We start from the raw sequence: 20,809 nt of genomic DNA on the forward strand, positions 1-20,809 counted from the left end.
GTTACCACACACTGTACTGTCAGAAGAAAGGACACCACATAACCTTTTATATATATATATATATATATATATACAGTTACGGAAGAAAATCCGGACGTCCACGAACTGTTGTGGTGAATTCAGCAGCGGTAAGATCGGTTGGTAACACTTTATAATAACTTGCAGTAACCAGTCATTAACAAACGTTCAGAAACGCTTAACAGATGAGCAGATTAGATGACGTACATTCATGAAAAAAAGCCAAACTCAGATTTCTTTGCTAACTGATTCACATGAACTAATGGTCTGTTTACAATGATGTAATGCGATATGGTTAATATTATTAATGGAGCTTATTATAAAGTGTTACCACTGGTACCCTGATGTTTTAACATTCTGGTTTGGTAACACTTTAGAAGAGGGAGCAAAAATGTTTTTAAAAAATGTAAAATACATTTGTAAAGTAATAGATTCGCTTGTTCCCTGTTCTAAACTGTCACTTTGTGCATCATTAAAACAAACTGACTTTTGATGAAGTGCTCTGGCTTATCACAAATACTGAAAAACTGAACCCTTTTATTTGACCCTTTTTTTTTTACTCACTTTCAGCGGGCGTCAGATTCATATTTCACCTCAAAATTACAATAAAGTAAAGGCACCTGCATAAGTTAAATGAAGGCTTATTTTTATTGAATCCATTTATTTTGCTTTTTAGTTTGTTTAAATGTATTCTTTATTTTATTTATTCATCATTGTTTGGTTGGTTAGTAGTGTTTCTATTTTTGAAATAAGCAATTTAACAAATACCTCGATTAAGTATGTTACTTATATTACTGTTTCTTCGCAATTAATCACATTCAAAATAAAAGTTTACATAATATACGTATGTATGTGTAACATGTATATTTATTATTTATATATAAATACACTCACATGCAGTATGTATTTAGAAAATATTTACATGCATATACATGTATATATATATATGCATTATATATATATATATATATATATATATATATATATATATATATTTATGTATATGTATATATATATATATATATATATATATGTGTGTGTATATGTGTATATATATATATATATATATATATATATATATATATATATATATATATATGTGTGTGTATATATATATATATATATATATATATATATATATATATATATATATATATATATAATGTAATATACACAGTACATACATATGTTAGGTAAACAATTTTTTTAATTTTAGATGCAATTAATTGTTTTACAGCAAATACATTCAAATATTGTAACTAACTATTAGCAAATTATTTTTCTGGTTTTGAAATTGTACCAAAATAAGAGAAATAAGTTAATAAATATCTGAAACTATAGCGTTTTGATTAAACTGTATGATTATTAGCTAAAACTCCAAACCACATATACTGTATTTCTTTATTTTTTTTAGGCTTTATTCTTATTCTTTAGTTTTTTTTTACAATTTTTTTTTCCATGTTGAAGTGAAATATGACCCAGACAGGCATGACAAGCTTCAGCTTGACAGGCGTCATGAAATTCTCACCGTCATCTCACACAGGAGTGACGAAGCGTTTAAGCTGCAGTGCTAAACTTCACTTCTTCTCCCTCGCAGATCGAAGCTGCTCAGTTCTCGGGCAACAGTATCATGTGCGGCTTCCTGCAGTACTGCGAGAAGAACAAGCCCTGGCAGAAGGTCTGGTGTGTCATTCCTCAAAAAGAAGCTCTAGTTCTCTACTTGTACGGAGCACCTCAGGTCAGCCTGCTTTCATCTCGCTATTTCTGTTCCTGCACAGCACTTCCCTTTACTGAACAAAGACTTTCTGTCCTCACAGGATGTCAAGGCCCAGTCCACGATCCCTCTGCTCGGCTACCAGGTGGAGGACAGCCTGAGACCCACCGACCCTCCCTCGAGCTTCAGACTATCTCAGTCGAAATCGGTTCACAGCTTCGCAGCAGAGAGCGAGGAACTGAAGCAGCGCTGGCTGAAAGTGATCCGTATGGCGGTGACGGGAGAGGTCCCGGAATCGCCCGAAGAAAACCATTCTGCAGAACTCACCCACGAGTTGAGCTCCAACGGCGTCTGAGCAAACAGAGCAAACCCATGTTAAAGATTTTTTTGGGGAAGGCAAAATGTTGACGCTCCTGCTTGCTGCTCCGGTTGGGATTTGAACGCATCCACAATACGGGGCTTTGAAGCACGTGGATATCGCCTCGACCCTTACCTGACAGAATCGAAGTTCACAAAGCAAACGTGAAGCGTTACGTGGAGAAACTAAGACACGCTATTCCACCTTCGCGCCATACTACAGCTGATGCGCCACTGGTTTAAGCCTAATGTAAAAAAAAAGAATGTACGATTGAGAACATTTATATGTCGTGTATATAGTATATCGAGGCAAAAATCCAGATGCGCTGACGCCGTGACAAGAAAAATGATTTGTATATGCAGGACTTGAGCGCTTTTCAAAAGACAAGATTGCAATTTACTGCAAATATATATTGCATTCAGATGCAAAATGCTCTGCATGCAATAGAAACTCCTTCGTTGTGGCCAGCGGATATGTTGTGTTGTCATCGTTGTTGATCCTAGGTCGGGTTGCAGCGGTATACCGGTGTTATTGTCCAGGGAATACAACCGGTCTGAGAATCTGAACGCAAGGCTGAATAAAGCTTCACGTTACTTTTACCCTGATAGCACATGTACATCACAGACACATCTGTACGATATCTGCAACTACAGATGTGTTTTATAATGTTTGTTCATCTGCAATATGTCTATTGGACGTTACCCATCAGCTGTCAAATAGAGGCCTAGACGTCTTTGAGATGTTTCTGATCTAAAACGTCTGTCGGATTTTGCACACAGCAGATGCTTTCCAGATTAAGTGATCTTTAATGGACACCTCGGAAGCCAATTGCTTAGTTTTGATAAGAAACTAAGTCAATTTTATCACAAAATCAAGATAATAGATTTAATAGAAAGATTTATTACAGGAATTTATATGGTAGGTAATTTTATTGCCCAATCGGTTTTTAACCACGAAAATAAGTCGACGAAACGGCTTGTGAATAATGTTTTACCTCAGGAAAGTTAGTTAGCTAGAAGGACTTTAACCTGTTAATAATGATTTAGATATGTTTGAGGTTTTTACAAAAACTTGGGGAAATGTTTAGGAAGGTTTATTAGGAAAATATGTTGAGTATAAATAGACTTTGTCCTTTTTTGCAGAATTTTGACCTTTAGAAAAACTGTTGAGCGGCTGAAATGTATTCTAAATAAATACGAAAGCAAGTCTGGAGTACCGTATACTACGCTGCCGTGGCATCTCCGTTAAAACGGCATACCGTTGCAACTCTCCCAGGACAATATTGAGCAACCCTAACTAAGGATGCAGATGTAACGTCGCTTGCGTTGAATGTAATCAAGTGAGCAGCAACGCCACCTTTCGGTTCGCAGTGCCTCTCAGCACAAAAGTCTGCTGTACCTCAGATTAGTGCCCAAAGCGGAACAACAGCAGTCTAGACATTCAACAGCGTTCACCCGCCATAAGCTGTCTCACGTTTTTCTCATTTAAAAGCACACTCGAATCAAACATGGAACAAAATTGTAGCTTTAGCGTCAGTAGCTCCGCAGTCTGAACTCACACTTGAATTATCCGAGACGGCCGGTGTGCGATCCATGGCAGTAGATTCAGTATGTAGTGAAATAACTGGTTGTAAATCAATCCTGTGTAGTAGTTTCTGTAATGGATCTTTTATTCGTAGACAGTCATTCGACTGACGGGGGACGGGTGTGAGCTGGTTTGGTTCTTTGGTTCTGTTTATCTAAAGTGGGCAGCACAGTCACCACTAGTAGGCCCGCTGGAGCAGGGACACATGTATATGTTCTTTACATACTGTAATTATAATTTTATTATTTAAAAATAATTTATAGTGGAAATGCATGATTTTACATAGCACAAAATTTAATTTTCCATCTCTGTCTAGGACCATTCATCCCTTTGTATTTAAGAAATAAGCATGTACATATATTTCGTTCAGATTTCGTACCTACGGCTGCATATTCTTACCGTTACTAAAAATTGATTTGGCTTGACAGTTAACAGGCCTTCTTTCACGCGCATTAATCTTAAGATACGTTTTTGTTTGAAACCACTATTTGGTTTGAAGTTTCGGAGAAACGCTGTCGTGTGGCAACTACAAAACAATACGAAAGCTATCTGACCTCGAAACATATCACGGCTAGGAACTGTAATCATTTTTATCCTCATCAACCAGTTGATGATCTGACAGTCCGTATTTCCTCAACGGGACATGCCTATATTTGTAGCTACGCACATTTTTACAGCAAATTATGGAAGCGACTAGGTTGGTATATTAAATGTGAGTTTGTGTATTAAAACATGAATGTGTGCTTATTGTTGCCATTTGAAACAATCCTTACCATGTGATCTGAATGTAGTTTGCTGGTTCTCGCTCCCAGAATATCTTCCACAGTAAAGCTACATCAGCTCTCAAAACCGAGACAGACCCTGTTTTATAAATAAAACTAAAGATTACGCACTTTACTGTCTTCTATAAAGCGTACCTTGTAAAATAAAACCAGATTATTCTGCAGTGGTTTTGTGCCTTTTGCTCTTCCCTGTACAAATCACCAGAAACAAAACGGCTTTATTTGCTCGAGCGACTGTCCCAAAAACAAAAATTCACAGAAACCGTCGTCTCTGTTTAGAAAACCATTTATTTACCACAATAGAAAAAGCTGAAATCCAATACAGAGATCTTCAGTGTTGATTGATAGTATTCAAAACTGCAAAAAAGCAATTATTTGCCACTTAATTCAAAAGAGTAATGTTTAACACTATTTGAGGGGACTATACATGTATGTGAGCGTTCAGCCTTTGGCGTGATGCACCAGGCCTCGGATCCTGCGCGTCAGGGCTTGGATAAAGGTGTGACGGGAGCGGGTTTTGCTGTAAAGACCCTCCACCTCCAGCAGCTTCCTCTGTAACGGCTCACTGAAGCTGTTCGCCACGTCACTCTGCAGCTACACACACACACACACACAAGAAGATGATTTGAACTCTGTAATTTATTCTTTTGCTGGCAGAGCTTAATTTTCAGCAGCCATACTCCGGTCAAGAATCACCGGATCCTACAGATAATTCAATTTTTAATATGCAATACCTGTTCAAGATCTTGCTGGCTCACTCTCGACACGCTTAAACCTCTGCTGCCGCTAGGATCTACACAGAAAGCAGTAAATGAGCCGCCCGTTCAGTTAAAAACAACTCAAAACTGACTGCGCTTTGAAGAAGACTAGAAAGAGAGACGACTGACCTCTGTAACCCGGCAGAAGTGAGTCTTTGGGGTCAGAGGGGGTGCAGTACAGCAAGTAGAACTCTAGGTGGCGCCAGATCACAAACAGGCACGTCTCCACGATATCTTCAGAGAACCGTCAAGGAAAACACGGAAACGTTTCCAGCGTAAATCTCAAAAAAAATGTCATTTTGAAAAGCAGACAGCATCCTCTCGATTTCCCAAGCAACCGATGTGTGTTAAGGATACAGGAGCAGAGGGCGAGAAGCTTGGCTCGGTTGTTGACCAGCTGGACGAGACGGCGCTTGGCAAGCACGTTTCTCTGCACCGATGAGATCTTTTCCACTCCACCAGAACCAGACACCAGACCCTGGCACAGCTTTGCGCATAAAAAGACACGTTAAATATTCCGCATTTGAATCAAATGCGTCAAATCAAATTCTGTGTTGGCAGATATACCTCCTTGAGTTCCTCGGGGGGAAGCTGCTCCACTCGCTCCAGCTTGTTCAGGCTCTGTCTGTGGCTGTCGTGATATCGGAAGAAGTCAGTGGCGCTGTTCTTCAGCAGCAGCAGAACGAATCCCAGGCTGGGCACCCGAGCAGAGGGAACGGCGACATCTGATACGACGTGATCAGAGTTAGGTTACAGAAGCCAGACAGAGAGACGGGCTAGGAGACGGTCACAGAGACTGACCTGCTGGTTCACTTGCTGACGGGCTGAACAGGCAGAGAGTGAACTGGGCTTCAGCTGAGCTCTGCAGCAGAAGAGTCTGGCAGTACTCCATGATATTGGCACAAATCTGACAAATCACATCATACATATATCAGTGAAACAAGGCTGAACTAAACTACTGGTGGTAACACTTTAGTAAAGGGACCCATTCTCACCATTAACTAGTTGCTTACTGCATGCCTATTATTTACATATTGCCTGTTTATTAATACTTATAAAGCAAATATTCTTCACACTCATATTCTACATCCATAATCCCACTAAACACCTAAACTTCGCAACTACATTATTCATTTTATTTTGGGATATGGACACTTACATTTTCTTATATTCATATACAGTGTCGTTGTAATTCAAGGCAAAAATTAAAGTTAAGATTTAATGAAAGTTGTGATTCTAAAGATAGTAACACCTGTTGCATGGCAACCTCCATTTCCTCTCTCTTTTCAGCGAGGTCGCCGGGGAGACGGACTCCTCGATCTGCTTCAGGTAGCGAGCGCGATCAGTTCCCACCAGCCGCACCAGCAGAGACAACGACTGACGCTGAACGAGAGGGAGCACTCATTTTGTAAACTTCATACATTGCTTTTTTAAAAAGATGAAATTCTGTAAACAAAAGTTAATCAACAGTACTGATGTCATCATAATTAACTGTAATTAGTCTGATTTCTTGCATTTAAGCACATAATTATTTGTTAACAGGATTTCGTTTTAATCAGCTTTTGAAGACTTTTTACTAATATTGTACCTGGAACCTGCCGATGTGTCCCTGTAATTCCATAAGGGCGGCACTGTTGATTTCCTGTCCCATCTCCAGCGCTCCTGAAACATCCACAGCATTAGTCATCAGTATATCAGAGCATGTGAGCAGCTGTGGTGTGTCTGTACCTGGCAGGGCGGTCTTGCTGATGATGGCAGTGAGGAGAGAGAGCTCCTGAAGAGCACCCATGCTCATGTCCTGACCATGAAGGATGGACTGAATCACATCAGAGTGGACGATGAGCCACTGCAGCACCTACAAATCAACACATTACTTCCTTTCAACTAAATAAATCGACCGATTTTGATAAGTGATAATATAATATTAATTTCAGAACATTGAAGTATTCTTTTATTTTGAGTTATTTTTAATTAAACATTTCTTTTTACTTATTGCTTTTGTTCTTATTTGTTAAATGTTTAAATATTTTACTTTTTTTTTTTTTAAATACTTTTTTTAAAAGATAAACATTTTTGACATCAAAAGAAAGAACATTTTTAAATATATTCAAATACAATTGTGAATTTTATTAAAATTATTTATAATATAATATATATTTATATTATATTTATAATATAAATATATATTTATAATATTATAATTTAGAATTATTATAATCATTATAATATATTTATAATGTATTTTTCATCAAATAAAAAATTATGAGCAATAGACATCTTTGGAAAACATGAAAAGAAATCTAAACAACAGCATTAATAACCTTTCCATACCTATGGCCCAACACTAACGCGCTTAAATGATTAGTTCACCCAAAAATTATGTCATTAATTACTCGCCCTCATGTCGTTCCAAACATGCAAGACCTTCTATTTTTATTTAGTTATTTTTGTTTTCTTTGTGCTAATCATGTACTGTAAGTAAGAGAGAGTAAAGACGAAAATATTTTGGTTTTCTTTCTGCTAAATGTATTCTCGTGGCTTCACAAAAATTGCAGTTGACAGAATGATGTCACATAGGCGACTTAGTTGATCATCTTGGTACTTTTCCGGACCTTGATCGTTTAAGGACCCTTACTGTCTACTGCTCAGAGACCTCTCAGACTCATTAAGATGTCTTAATGTGTGTTCAGAAGATGAACAGAGGTCTTTTGGATTTTTATTTTTGGATGAACTAATCCCTTAACTATGCAGTACGATGTAGCACTATATACTTTCCTCATGACTAGCTAAACAACTTTAGCATATAGCAGATTTGTGAATTGGATTCAGCCTGTTTCAAAGGAACCGTTGAATGGATGTTTGTACCTGTGCCGCCCCCTGCTGGTGCTGTGTGGTGGTGGAAGTCAAGATGACCTGCATGAGTCTGAGAGTAGGAAGCAGGATCTGTCTGTATCGCTCTAGAGGACTTGGAATAAATCCTGATGGATCTCTCTGCCCGAACACTCTGGAAGAGACATGCAAAGAGTGAGATGACGTGACAGTGAGAGGCATTTTTCTTCAGCCATTTTTGATATCTAGATTATAGAATGCGGACCTGAGTGCATCATTTTGAGGGAGCATGTGAAACACCTGACACTCCACCAGCTGACCAACCAGCCCACAGCGGAGGAGCTCCATCGCACCCTGCGCTGTCTTAGCCACACGGGTCAGCAGCGCCATTTTGGACTCGTAGATGTAGAGTGGTTTGAGCAGTGGAGGCTGAGGGGTGAGTAGAGTTTGCAGGGCGACATCGTCCTGTCTCAGGCTCTCAACCAGCACACGCAGGTACCCACTGTTACACATGTACACCAGCCACTGGCTCTGTCTGTCTATAGACAACACCCGGTCCAGCACGGCCAGAGCTAGCATCTGAAAAAAAGACGAAGCTCTCAAGGACTCAGTAGGCTCATTTGGGGTTCTTGCTGTCAATTTCTCATTTCTCAGTAACTAGGATAATGCTGGCTTGTTTGCTCTTACCCTGCCAATCTCATGGCCGTCACAAGCATCTCTGCACACAACCTCCATGAGTGCAGTGCCATAGCTCTCAATGATGGACAAGTTCTCTCTCTGCAGCTTGGAGAAACAATCTTCAGGGGCGGTCAAACGCTCCCACATTGAGGCACCTGTATAAAAATAATATGCAAATATTATAATAATATACAAGTATTATAATGTGTGTTAAAGCCTTCATGCTTGTCATACATGGTGTGAACAATCACTCCTTGCAATAATTACATAAGACACCAAAAAAAAAGTGGTTTATTACAATTATTTGTAAAAATGATTCAAATTGTTTGAAAATTAATATGAATTCATAAATATAATTATTATAGACGATACAATAATATATAAGATGAAAAATACAAAATATTCACTCAAATTAGTGAAGTATTATCATGCAGCTTCTGGCATACAGCTATGAAACATATCTGCATTTTTAATTTTATATATAAAAACTTAATTAAAAAGTAATTAGTCATCTTTAAAAATCAGCTAAAAAAGACATATTTCATCTTTATTAGACTAACTCCAGCACTCTCTATTATAAATCTATTCTTTAAAAAATGTCCCTGCTTTGTCATATCTATATTACTGTACCTGTTTGGAGTGTCTCTGGCTCCTCAGGTTTCTGGGCAATTTGCAGGTAATAGAGCAGAGCACCATAAAGGTGAGCCCGCAGACGCTGGAAACCTCCACCTTGATGTAAACAAACACCAGGCAGTAAAACAAGAAGTTTAACCATTTAACCCGTAACATGGTGGAATTAATTCACCCGGGTTAGCCGATTAGTCAACCTTGAAACTGAAACCCTTCTAACCTGTGCACAAGATAAAATCCAGTAGCTTCCTCAGGATGAGGTGGAGGGCGGAGTTAGCAATTGAAGCAAATCCTGATCCAGAACCACCCTCTGGCCCCGCCCCCTGCTGCTCAGACAGCACCGATTGGCTGAGTTGTGCTGTTAATGTGAAGACTGCCCCAGCTACAATTGGCATCAATTCACCAGCAGCATCTTCTGACAACACCTAGAGAAAAGAGAAGCAAGTCAAACTGCTGTTCCTCACCAAAATAAAAAAATCCTTTTTTATATAAAATAAAGCAGTTTTCCTACCTTGTCGTGCAGATCCAGCAGCAAATCTCTGATGATCAGCTGGCGCTGGTCTGCTGGGATGAGCTCTGAAGGACAGGCTGTGAGGATGGTCTCAACCAGACTCCTCCAGCTCTGCAAAGCATGACGCTTGGCACTGAGACTACACCGCACACGGTTTCTCTCCACCACCTGCTGCAGGATTGAGTTCACCTCCTGATACCAAAAAAAAAACAATCACATCAGGAAACACATTCATAAATACACATGTAATAAATAACATATAACAACATGTTATAGATCATTTAAACTGCAAGTAAAAATAAACTTTCTAACAAATAGAATATGTATTTATGTGCAATATACTGGTATAGACAAAGGGAGCTCCGTGCATTAACTGTGTTCTGAGTGACATGGTCCCTACACAGTGTTCATTGCTCCATACTCCCTGAGCAAAGTGGAAATACGTAAAACTTCACTTAAAATATTTATTCATGGATTTGCACTGCACAACATCTTCACACGGACGAGTGTGACATAATACGCCTCTGTAAATATATTTTGAGAACCGCTGTCTTAGTTAACCCAGTGTGCAGAACCTACAATCAGTGCGAAGGGGGGGCAACAACACCAACCTTTTACCCACATCCGTGTCTATCACCCCACAGATTAGGCTGCGATTATTTTACTAATCACGGATTGGGAAATGCTACTATACTGTCATTACGGTGTAATAATCAAGGAAGTTTGCTGCCATACCATGGCTTCAGCAGGCACAGTGATATCAAGCAATACCAGACCCTCTTGCTTGTAGAGGGAGCGTGTCTTGCAAGCTGGGCACTGTATTCCACAGGAGCTGCATGATATCACTGTAACCGCTCCTGCCCTGGTTAAAAAAAAAAAAAAAAAAAGGCCTCCAAATATCAGAGACACACTCACCTCCAACAGCAGAGGTCTTTGCCCAATGGCCGCCATGCCCTGCAGTGCGTTAATCTCTGCAACTAAAACTCGATGGAGCAACTGAAAACATAAAGAAACCATAATTAAATGACAGTGTAAGGTCTAATGCATGGAGATCAGTGAGATATCCACATACCTTGACGTTGCAGACTGTGTGTCCCTGCTCATTGACGTGTTCACAGTTGGTGATGACCTGTTCAATCTGAGCACGCTCAAAGAAGTCCAGCTGCAGAAGCTCCGGGGCCTCCTGACTGAAGTCTATGGCATCCAAAACACTCAGCAGCCTCCTGCGTACTAAAAGAGCAATGGATGATTAACTAATTATATTCAAAATCAGACTGCTCATTCCTTTCTTTTCTAAAGCGTCAGAACAAACTTCAACGTAACCAAACTTTCTCTTACCCTTGGAGACCGTGCCAAAGTGCAGAAAACCACTGACTGATCTACTCTCCTCTTCCATGCCCGTCTCTCCATCTGCTACAAGACAGATTCAATTGCATTTACTTCAATGTGTCTGGCTGGTCATTGTGAGGAACTCTGGGTGTGTGCATTACCGGAATGTAATGTGTGTGGCTGGTCATCCAGGAGGAGGTTGAGCAGTCTCTGTGTGTGAGAGCGCTGACGGTTTAGTGAGGTTACTCTGAGCTCAATGGCTGCAGTCTTCATCAGCCAGGACATCTGAGACAGTGCAGCAATCTCATTCTCTATAGGACATAAAGATCAAATCAATCAGAGGCATGCTAATTTTCATGCTATGCTTCCTAAATAGTATGTGAAATTATGATTAGCATGTTGCAAATCAGATAAAAGGTAAAAATATGTAAAAGGTGTCTAGATGGCACACTAAATCTATAAAGTGAGTGGCTGTCTTACCATGAACATCATCAAATTGCTAATAACAAATAACATTTATTTATATTAGGTGGCTTTAACTATTATTAATTTTCAATAAAAATTATATGGCAAAATACACTTATTGTGTACATACATGGTTTTACATTGTACTTATATTTTTAAAAATACCTATATGTAATTAGATCTGTAATTACATAAATAAATTCCACACTGAAACATCCTTTACACGGTAAGCAGTCCCTAACCTTACTTGTATCCCACATGAATAACAGCAAAGGTTTTTTGCAATACAATAAGACCATAATAAGTACACTGTAATTATTTTTGATGCAAGTACACGGTAGTTAAAACCACTTAAAATGAATATTACACCAATATTCAAAAGTCTGGATTTTTTGTTTTCTAAAGTGTCAAGGTCACCATTTGGTCAAAACTGTGAAAAATAAGCATAATTTAAAATGTTTTCTATTTTTAATACATTTTAAAATTGATTTATTCCAGTAAGGACAAAGCTGAATTTTCACATCTTTTTTTTTTTTTTTTTTTTTTTAGAAAAATTTGATTATGCTGATCTGGTGCCTTAGAAGCATTGGAAGTTATGGACAGACTAGTCTGTTAAACTCAAAAGTGCAGACAGGCAGCATACTTGGTAGAATGAAAGGAAGGTGCTGCAGATGAGAGAACAAGAAGTCCTGACTGGTCCTGAGGTAACGCATGGTGGGCCCAGAAGTATCAGGACAGGCACACAGCTGATAGATCACCTGGCATGTGTACAAACAACCACACAAACACAAAAAACATGCTTTACATTACACAAAAGGCATCACAATGTTGGAATGCAAATTAGTTAAACTGTGTGTACCTGGTAGCAGAGTTCAGCTAGTTGAGGGGCTTGTTTGGTGAGCACAGGTCCAGTGCGCCACTCACTACCCCTCTGGAGCAGACTGAGGATTGCATGCAGGCAGCTCCGTGGACAGCCAAGAACACCTTATTAATGTAGTTACAAGATTAAACTATTTCAGACATAGCACAGTACACATAAGAGTCCTAAATCTGATTTTGAGTCAAGCTGAGATCTTACCTGGGTCCTGCAGGTTAGTTGAGGAAACCGGCTTCTTCACTTCATAGCCCAGTAGATACAAGCCCAGATTGGGGCCCTTTAGCTCTAGAGAGGTGATCAGAAGGTTCAGGATGTGGATCTTGGTTTCATGACGAATCCTTGCCACCCGTTTCTCAGGGTCCGAGTCTGAATAAAGAAAAAACATGTTCTTAAATGCTGCTTTAAAGCTTTTATATGGCTATTTTCAGGATAAGGACTCACCATCTGCAGCTACTCCCTCCTGAGCTTCCTCACTGTCCAAACACTCCACAAAACCAGCCATCAACTTCTCACTCACCATCTACTCATTACAAAACAGTTTTGTCATATTTAAAGCAACCCCAAATAACTGTATTGCCAACAGACAACGTGAGGTCTCTTACCTGATCATGTGTGAAGTCTCCAACCAGTCTGGCCTGGATGTTTGGGTAGCGTGTGATACGGCGCAGGATCTTGGCACTCTGGAAAGCAGCATCAGGGTTTGAGCTGCTGTGGTACAGGTACCTGTAAAGGCCAAACAAGTAAAATCAAAGATTAAAGCAACCCTGCCATGATTTGAGGGAAAATTGTTTTGTTAGAAACAATATATGACAGACATGCATAAATAAGGAAGGAGACCTGGCAATGTTGGTGATGTGATCGGCCCGTCTGCTTTGAGCACTGACACCCTGCAGAAGTTGTTCCACGGGGAAACAAGTAGCGATGTCTGACTTTCTCTCAGCAGATCCATAAAGGTCACCTCCTTCTGCAGAGCCAGCTCCAACAAACACAGACAGTGTAGCACTGCCGACTCCAACTGCTTTTTACCTGCAACAATGGCACCAGCATAATGTCATCATTCAAATACACACAAAGTGATTCGAATCAATTTGCTAAAATATATATAAAAAAATTACTAAAGAATTATATATAAAATTTATAAATAAAGAAGCAAATGCTATTAACTTTAAAGCCAAATAAAAATGTCAAACAATTATGAATGCATCAAGGCTGCATTTATTTATTCAAACAAGTAAAAACACTAACACTGTGAAATATTATTCAAATTTAAAATGTATTTAATATATTTTAAAATATAATTTAATCCTGTGATGCAAAGCTGAATTGCATCATTACTCCAGTCTTCAGGTTTACATTAGAAATCATACTGATTCTGAATCATGCTGATTTGGTGCTCAAAAAAACATTTCTTATTCTTATTCTTTTTTTCAGGATTCTTTGATGAATAGAAAGTTTAAAAGTACAGAATTATTTTTAAATAATTTTAATTTTTAATTTTTTTAATTAAAAAAAAAAAAACTTTAATATTAAAAAGGTCATTTTTAATATATTTTAATGCACCCTAAATAAAAGTATTAATATGAATAAGAAAGCTTTATCTCAATGACCTCATGCTTGTGAAGAGCAGATGTTTTTGGAGCATTTTACCAATGTTTTTTACCTTTTTATCCAAAATAGTACAAATTGTCATAACAGTATCTGCCACAATTCCATTATATCCCCAATAACTGATCCCTTTAGTCTTAAGAATTGTAATGATAGTTGTTTTAAAAGTTTCAATAACAAATACAAAGCAAAAAATACAGATCAGGCCTCTCATACTGACCAGGAAAGGGGGCGTAGGAGTCTAGCTGGCGAGCGCCCTCCTCCAGCAGACTGAGGCAGAGAGAGAAGGTGGGTGAGTCATTCAGCAGGTGGAACATCAGACTGTGTCCAGGGGGCTTATGGGCCGGCACTTGCTCTCCCTGAAGCTCCACCATTTCCAGCAAGAAGTCGGCTGGCTGTGGCTCATATTCTCTCAGAAGTTTATGAAACACCTCTAGCACTGCCTCAGCTACTTCCCACTACAGAGAGTAAAAAAATGACGGTCAATAAAGATAAACAATCATAAATGGAGGCAAGATAAGACACGATTAGACACGTTTGGACACATGCCTTTTCTGCTGGTCGCCGATAAGCACGTGTGGGGAAGGCCAGAAACACAGAGTCACGCAGGAAGTCAAGATAAGGCTGAAAGCCTGGTGCACGCAATCCTGCTCCAAGATTCACTGGAAGTGCACTCTCTACCAGAGTACTGATCAGATGACAAAAGGCCTTTGTGAGAGGATACTCCTCACAGCTCGACTCAATCTCATTTAGCTCCACCTGTTAGGGGAAAATTAAAAGACATATGGATAAGCTTTAAGAATATTTGTACACACATACTCTGAAGGGCTGCCCATTCATAAAATAAGAGCAAAACAAGGCTTAATACAATTAATTTACAAAGGCTATGAATTAAATGGTTATGCCTTTATCAATAACCAGTTTTCCAAAGTTGTTATAACAAGTGCATGCTTTTCTCAATTAAAAAAAAACTGCTTTAAGGGCTCAAAATTAAAACAGTCATACATATTAGTATTGTAACTAACAATGTGACAAAATGTTAAATTATACCACCATTTTATAATCATGTTAATTGATGCATAATCAAATAAAATGTAATCTTAAAAAATAAATAAAAATCCCAACTGTTATCAGAAAAATCACGAGTAGACTTTTTTCAGCCCTAAATCATCCAGCCCTAAAACCAGCAGTATATGCAACAAGAAACGCAGTTAACCTCAATCCCAGCAGCCTGCCTCTGTCCAGGGACTTTCACTGTCTGCAGGATCTGAGAGGAAAACATAGAATGATAAATAACATAATTAAAGTCAACTCAATTAAAAACACATAAGTGGGAAATTCCACACTGTTTTTATTAGTACAGTTCTCTTAGTACAGATAATTACATTTATTCTTTTATTGTAGGTCAGTTTAGCATTAAAGGATGAAGTTTTAATCAACCTGTGTGTACTCCAGTGATTGCCAGAGGGACGCAGCGATCTCAGGAGATTTGCCAAAGGCAGCAAGAGCAAGCAAGACTTGAGCTTTTAGCACAGGCTGAACACTGCACTGCAGCAATCCCAGCATCACTACCACAGGCGTCCATTGAGGATGTTCACAAAGAGCTAGACGTGCATTCTCACTCTGAAAAATATAAGGACATATTTAAACACTGACATAACCAAATAATTCCTATTAACTGGTCGATATATAGGGTGAGCAAATATAATATTGATGTATAAAAAAGCATAATGAAATGTATACTGGCTGAAATTTAAAAGGCTTATTTTACACAACATTTCATTTTAGAATTAGGCTCAATCGGTCATTATATCATGATGTGTGTGTTCTATACCCAGGTGATGATAGTGGTGAGCAGCTGGAGGAATGCTGTGAGGCCTTCTAGCTCTCTCTGAGTGATGCCTCTGATGGGTGGGTGGCGGTACTGTGTGCTGTCGGCACTGGGCACATCTCGTCGCAGGTTCTCATGGTAAAGCATTAGAGAATGGAAAAAGTGCTCCCATGACACAACACTGCCCGACACCCCAGCTTGCCGGTTCTCTCCTGAAACAGCCATATAAACAAATTTGTAAGGTGGTGCACACATCTCTTACAATAGAACTGATATCACGCCACTCTCTTTTAAGATCTGAGGGTGTAGTTACCGTGTGGAGCTCCGTTGGTTTTAAGCAGACTAAAGCAGTAGTGGGAACACTGAGGACCATTAGCAAGACCTTTCAGCATGCGCAAGTAAGGGATGTAGAGAGTAGCGGGGAGCAGATCACCCATCTGACGCACAAACTTGGAGAGAACCACCTAACAGGTAACATACGCAAATATATACTGGAATTAGTATATTTTAATTTACTAACCCATATAGTTAATTACTATTTTTACATAATCTTTAAATATTTTGTAGAAAGAGGAAATTCATATATGTTTTGTAAGGTTTAGCAAAAAAAAGAGGCCTCTTTTCACACCTGTTTGTGAGGGGGTCTTTGGAGAGGTACTCCAAGAAAAGATCCAGTGAGTGAAGTGTGTTGAAGAGACTCTGATGGACACCAGAACTCCAGGGCCAGCTCAAGTTCAAACGGATCTTTACCGTAAAACTCTCCAATCTGAAACATAAAAACACCCCATTCTTCAGCATTAATTACAACACTTCAAAAGTGCTGTTGAGTGACAATGTTATTATCTATTAAAATAACATTAATTACATTTTAGGAGCAATGTGGCAAGTTATTTCCTGGCTACACAGAAATTTTCAGTGATAAGAATTCCACGCGAGTAGTATGTGATAAATGTAAAGGGAAGCTTACAAGTATCATGAGGTGATCCAAGTCCTTGCGTAGAGATGATGGTGGCTCGCTGCCCATCTGCAGAGCCATGTGGATCAGTCGAGCATCTTCATCGGCACGGTTACGCAACTGCTTCACCTACACACATTCTTTAACGTTAGTATTTTTTTTACAGAAAAATAAGTGTCATTTCAATCAATCAAAAGAGAGAGTAAAGTCATTTAAAATGTTACAAAAGTTTTCTATTTCATATAAACGCTGTACTTTTGAACTTTCTATTTCAGAATCCTGAAAAATTCCTTTCCCCTCGCACCTTCATTGGCATAAGAGCCAGGAAATCTGTAATGAGAGAATGCAGTCGACGGGTGTAGAATTCTTCTTGGCTGAAGCAATCACTGCCTAGGATGCCCTCTGTCAGGAAGAGGAAGACACCACCCAACAGTGCCTGGTCTGCCAGAGCCTCATCTGCCTCAGTGAACTCCACTAGAGCTGAAAAGAAAATTAACAAAAGTAGGAAAGGGTATAGTAACCTATAAAGTCATAAAGCAAATTTTTACACATTTGTAAATGTTTTGGTGCATTTTCAGGACTAAGCTGACAACAAACTATTGTATTGTATATAGAGACCGTGCAAAGACACGATACCTATGACGTATCATGCGAATGAAAGTAAAATTGATTTTGTATTAATAACAGCCTGAGCTATAAAAGGTTTGTTAATACCTGCGCCCTGTGGAAGCTGTGACACAGCTCTCAGAGAGAGAGCCCAGGCCATCTGCACCACTGCCTGCAGTCCAGGAAGCTTCCAGGCCTGACCCTCCACCAGCCGACTGTGCACTGCTGCCACATACTGCTTCTCTGTCAGCAGAGGCAAGGCCTGAAGCAAGTCTAATGAACACACCAAAAATAGGTTTGTGAAAACAGTACTTCCTGCTCTACTAGGAAATAAATAACCTATATTTTCTACCAATCATACTTATGAGTGTGGATCATAATAAAGCATTTAAAGCTACAAAAGATAGTCACAATAAAGCATAAATACCTTCTCTGTCCTCTGTTCCTTGCTCCAGAAAACTAACATCCAGGCAATAAAGCAATCCCATGACTAAAGCAAGGTTAACGCTATCCAATGAACCATCAGCTTCAGCTGTCACTGTCTCCAAGTGGCCAATCAGAGTCAGGGTGTCCTCTTTGCTGAGAGGCGACTGGCACGTCCATAAAAACAGACACTCTGCTAGTGACTGTCGGCACTCTTTGATGAGGTCGGACACCTGCACCATATGAATAACAGTTATTATAAACTGTCCATTTACATAATTTGCAAATGTAATTATCATCAATTTACCTCTTTTCTGTGTTTCTCATTGCCAAGGCCCCGATCTTTCTGAAGTCTCTCAAACTCACGGGTAATGCTGATATCGGAGATCAAGTTCAAGATTTGTTTGGTCAAACCCTGAGCCATCAGCTCATCCGTGAACCGTGTAGTGAGATTCACCAATTCAGGACTACATGGAAAGAAAACATAACAACATCAAAAAATCAAACCCAATAATAACCCAAATAAACCTTTTGCATGTTTTTTAATCATTTAAAATTGTTTTACAAGTTGGCTGCTAATAACTGGATAAATCAGACTAAAGAGGCAGTCGAAGATTTCAGTTTAGATTAAGCATGGTTTGTAAAGTGTACAATAAATAATCTGTCAACCTCTTGGATAAAATGTTTCCTAAAAAATAAAAAAAGAATGGGAGAATGAACTAGATCTTGTTGCATGCAGGAAAAGCAACTTACCTCAAGTCAAGCGTGAAAGTCTTCCCGTGTCGGGACTGGATGAGCGGCGAAGGGAGTTTGCCACACAGCGCTTGCCATCCCAGTAAAGGAGCACAGCTACCAGGCCTCGAGTCAGGCCGGGAAAGTGAGGCTGCTGGTGCTCTCCTAAAAATAAGCATAAAGATCATTATTGCATTATAAATTCACTGCAATGATACAGTACGAGTGACACGCATTTCAGTAGTACTGAATGTCTTTGTTCAGTGTGTGTACCTGCCAACAGCAGTTCAAGTGCAGCTAGTTCTCCCAGGTCAAAAAGGTCACTTAGGATGAAGGCTTCTGAGATAAGCTGCTCAGGAAGCAGTCGCACACCCTGCTGGCCCTGAATAGCAATGCCTTCTGTGCTGGCTTTCCGTACCTTTTCTCTCTGTTCTGCGCTCTTCACCTATTTTACAAAAAAAATATTGTATTTTACAACAAAGAATGCATTTTGAAACGTTGAACTATTTTGCCTACTGGGTAAAACCTACTGGGTTTTTGAAGAGGGTCAGAAAGGAAGGTTTGTGTTTCTTCAACTGCAGATCTAAAAGATGAACACTTTCTGGTTGTCGTCTCCATATGGCCCCCTCCACAGCTTCCCAGAGCTCCTTCAGAGGGCCCCACAGACTGGCTCCTACAAACAGATTCACAATACGACACAAAATATTTATTGAAATTATTAATTATTATCAGTCAGAAAGTAGTGTGCTGGGATGATTTAAATCTACATGATGTTGTACTATCGGAATTGGTAATTCATTTCTGTTTAATTTTAATAAACATTTGGTCACAAAGTGTTTTTACTGCAAGCTTTTTTTTGTTGATTTTACATTAAAGGTAGTGACTGATTATTATTGCATTGAGGTAGTCAAAACATACACATGAAGCATGGATATCAACATTCACTGAGAAACATTATTAAGCTACTTAAAATTGACACCCCACTGATCACTGGAAGTTAAACATACAAAATGCAAAATAGATGTTATGCTGCAAAAAAGACTCATTTAGGTAACTATATATTAAAATCACCTTAGACTTAATTTTAAAACTACTTTTTTAACTTAAACGTCAAGACAATGTCTTATTTATTAACCTTATTTACAAGTAAAGACGGTCTTCCTAATTTGCCTTAAAAGACATTACTGTTTGAAATAAACTGCTCTGTCTGGTCACACAGTGATGACGGTCTCACCCCAACACTTCCAGTATTAATAATAGCAATAATAGAAATAATATGGAAAGATAATGAATGCAGTGTGACGGTTATGTTACGTTAGCTAACACACTTTAAGCATGTTTACTAATGAAGGTAACGTGGAGAGCTGACTAAGTATTTGTAGGTTAAATCTGTTGAATTACATTAGTTTAAATGTCTAATGCATTAGTCAATACTCTATACTGTAGAAACATATTAAGTATGTTTATAATACGCAATACATAAAATAATACCTGAATTTACCGCCATCTGCGTCGCCATGTCTGAAGCGTGAGAGGGCTGCCCCGAATTTCGCCGGTATGAAAACATAACTTTCGGTTTCTTTTGTAAAGTGTTTATTTTTACATTCACATTCGTAAATTTCGGCCATATTGTTTATTAATTTGTTGCTTTTTTTACAAGATGGTTTTGGTGTGTTATCGGGCAAAGCATAAATAATTTCTGAACAGAATAGAAATAGAAGTGGGTAGAATTGCGGTTGGCATGAAATCAGTTTCTGAAATAAGCGACGATTTTAGCGGGCCGACAGTTGTCAATAATTTATCAAAAACAGCTGTACTAAAATATATTATTTATATTTTATAATTTTTATATTCTATTTATTGTCACTGTATTATTTCCGACTGTCGCCTCGTCAGAGGCAACCTTGGCACGTGGTACGTGTTACTTTTTTCATCGCTTCTAAAAGCAGACCAATCACAGTTGACTTGTGTTTAAGGGATTATGGCGAAAAAATAATTTTACACAGGGTCCTCGGTCATATTTGTACTTGTATGACGGAGGCCGACTGCGCTATTTATTAACGACAAATAAACTATTATAATGTTAGCATGCACATGTCATCAATAAGACCAAAAACCGTCTCA

General features: G+C 38.8%; 2 protein-coding genes across 8 annotated transcripts in view; one reads left to right on the top strand and one right to left on the bottom strand.

The window, feature by feature from the left end:
• Positions 1–4,620, top strand: part of fgd4a (FYVE, RhoGEF and PH domain containing 4a) — a 39,575-nt gene extending 34,955 nt beyond the window's left edge. For all 7 annotated transcript variants that reach the window (XM_043263892.1, XM_043263895.1, XM_043263894.1 and 4 more), the window contains 2 exons: positions 1,616–1,756; positions 1,836–4,620. In XM_043263892.1, the coding sequence (XP_043119827.1) occupies positions 1,616–1,756; positions 1,836–2,087 (393 nt within the window). In that variant the 3' untranslated portion in view covers positions 2,088–4,620. The remainder of the gene's footprint in view (positions 1–1,615; positions 1,757–1,835) is intronic.
• A 106-nt stretch (positions 4,621–4,726) lies between these two features.
• nup205 (nucleoporin 205) lies at positions 4,727–20,231 on the bottom strand. The gene is given in 44 exon segments (XM_043263891.1): positions 4,727–5,050; positions 5,191–5,249; positions 5,344–5,448; positions 5,572–5,701; positions 5,782–5,939; positions 6,016–6,121; positions 6,467–6,513; positions 6,516–6,597; positions 6,803–6,876; positions 6,943–7,069; positions 8,080–8,218; positions 8,309–8,622; positions 8,731–8,876; positions 9,352–9,450; positions 9,572–9,776; positions 9,863–10,054; positions 10,778–10,858; positions 10,935–11,092; positions 11,201–11,275; positions 11,353–11,502; positions 12,300–12,414; positions 12,516–12,640; positions 12,735–12,899; positions 12,975–13,053; positions 13,136–13,256; positions 13,371–13,437; positions 13,440–13,559; positions 14,359–14,596; positions 14,688–14,897; positions 15,355–15,405; positions 15,579–15,761; positions 15,973–16,181; positions 16,283–16,433; positions 16,598–16,735; positions 16,937–17,053; positions 17,229–17,404; positions 17,639–17,803; positions 17,958–18,186; positions 18,261–18,420; positions 18,707–18,752; positions 18,755–18,850; positions 18,959–19,130; positions 19,216–19,358; positions 20,177–20,231. Coding segments are annotated over 44 exon segments (5,904 nt in total). The 5' UTR covers positions 20,205–20,231; the 3' UTR covers positions 4,727–4,897.
• Between the last annotated feature and the right edge of the window lie 578 nt (positions 20,232–20,809).

Source organism: Puntigrus tetrazona, chromosome 18 (assembly GCF_018831695.1).
Source record: "Puntigrus tetrazona isolate hp1 chromosome 18, ASM1883169v1, whole genome shotgun sequence".
Taxonomy (NCBI): Eukaryota; Metazoa; Chordata; class Actinopteri; order Cypriniformes; family Cyprinidae; genus Puntigrus; species Puntigrus tetrazona.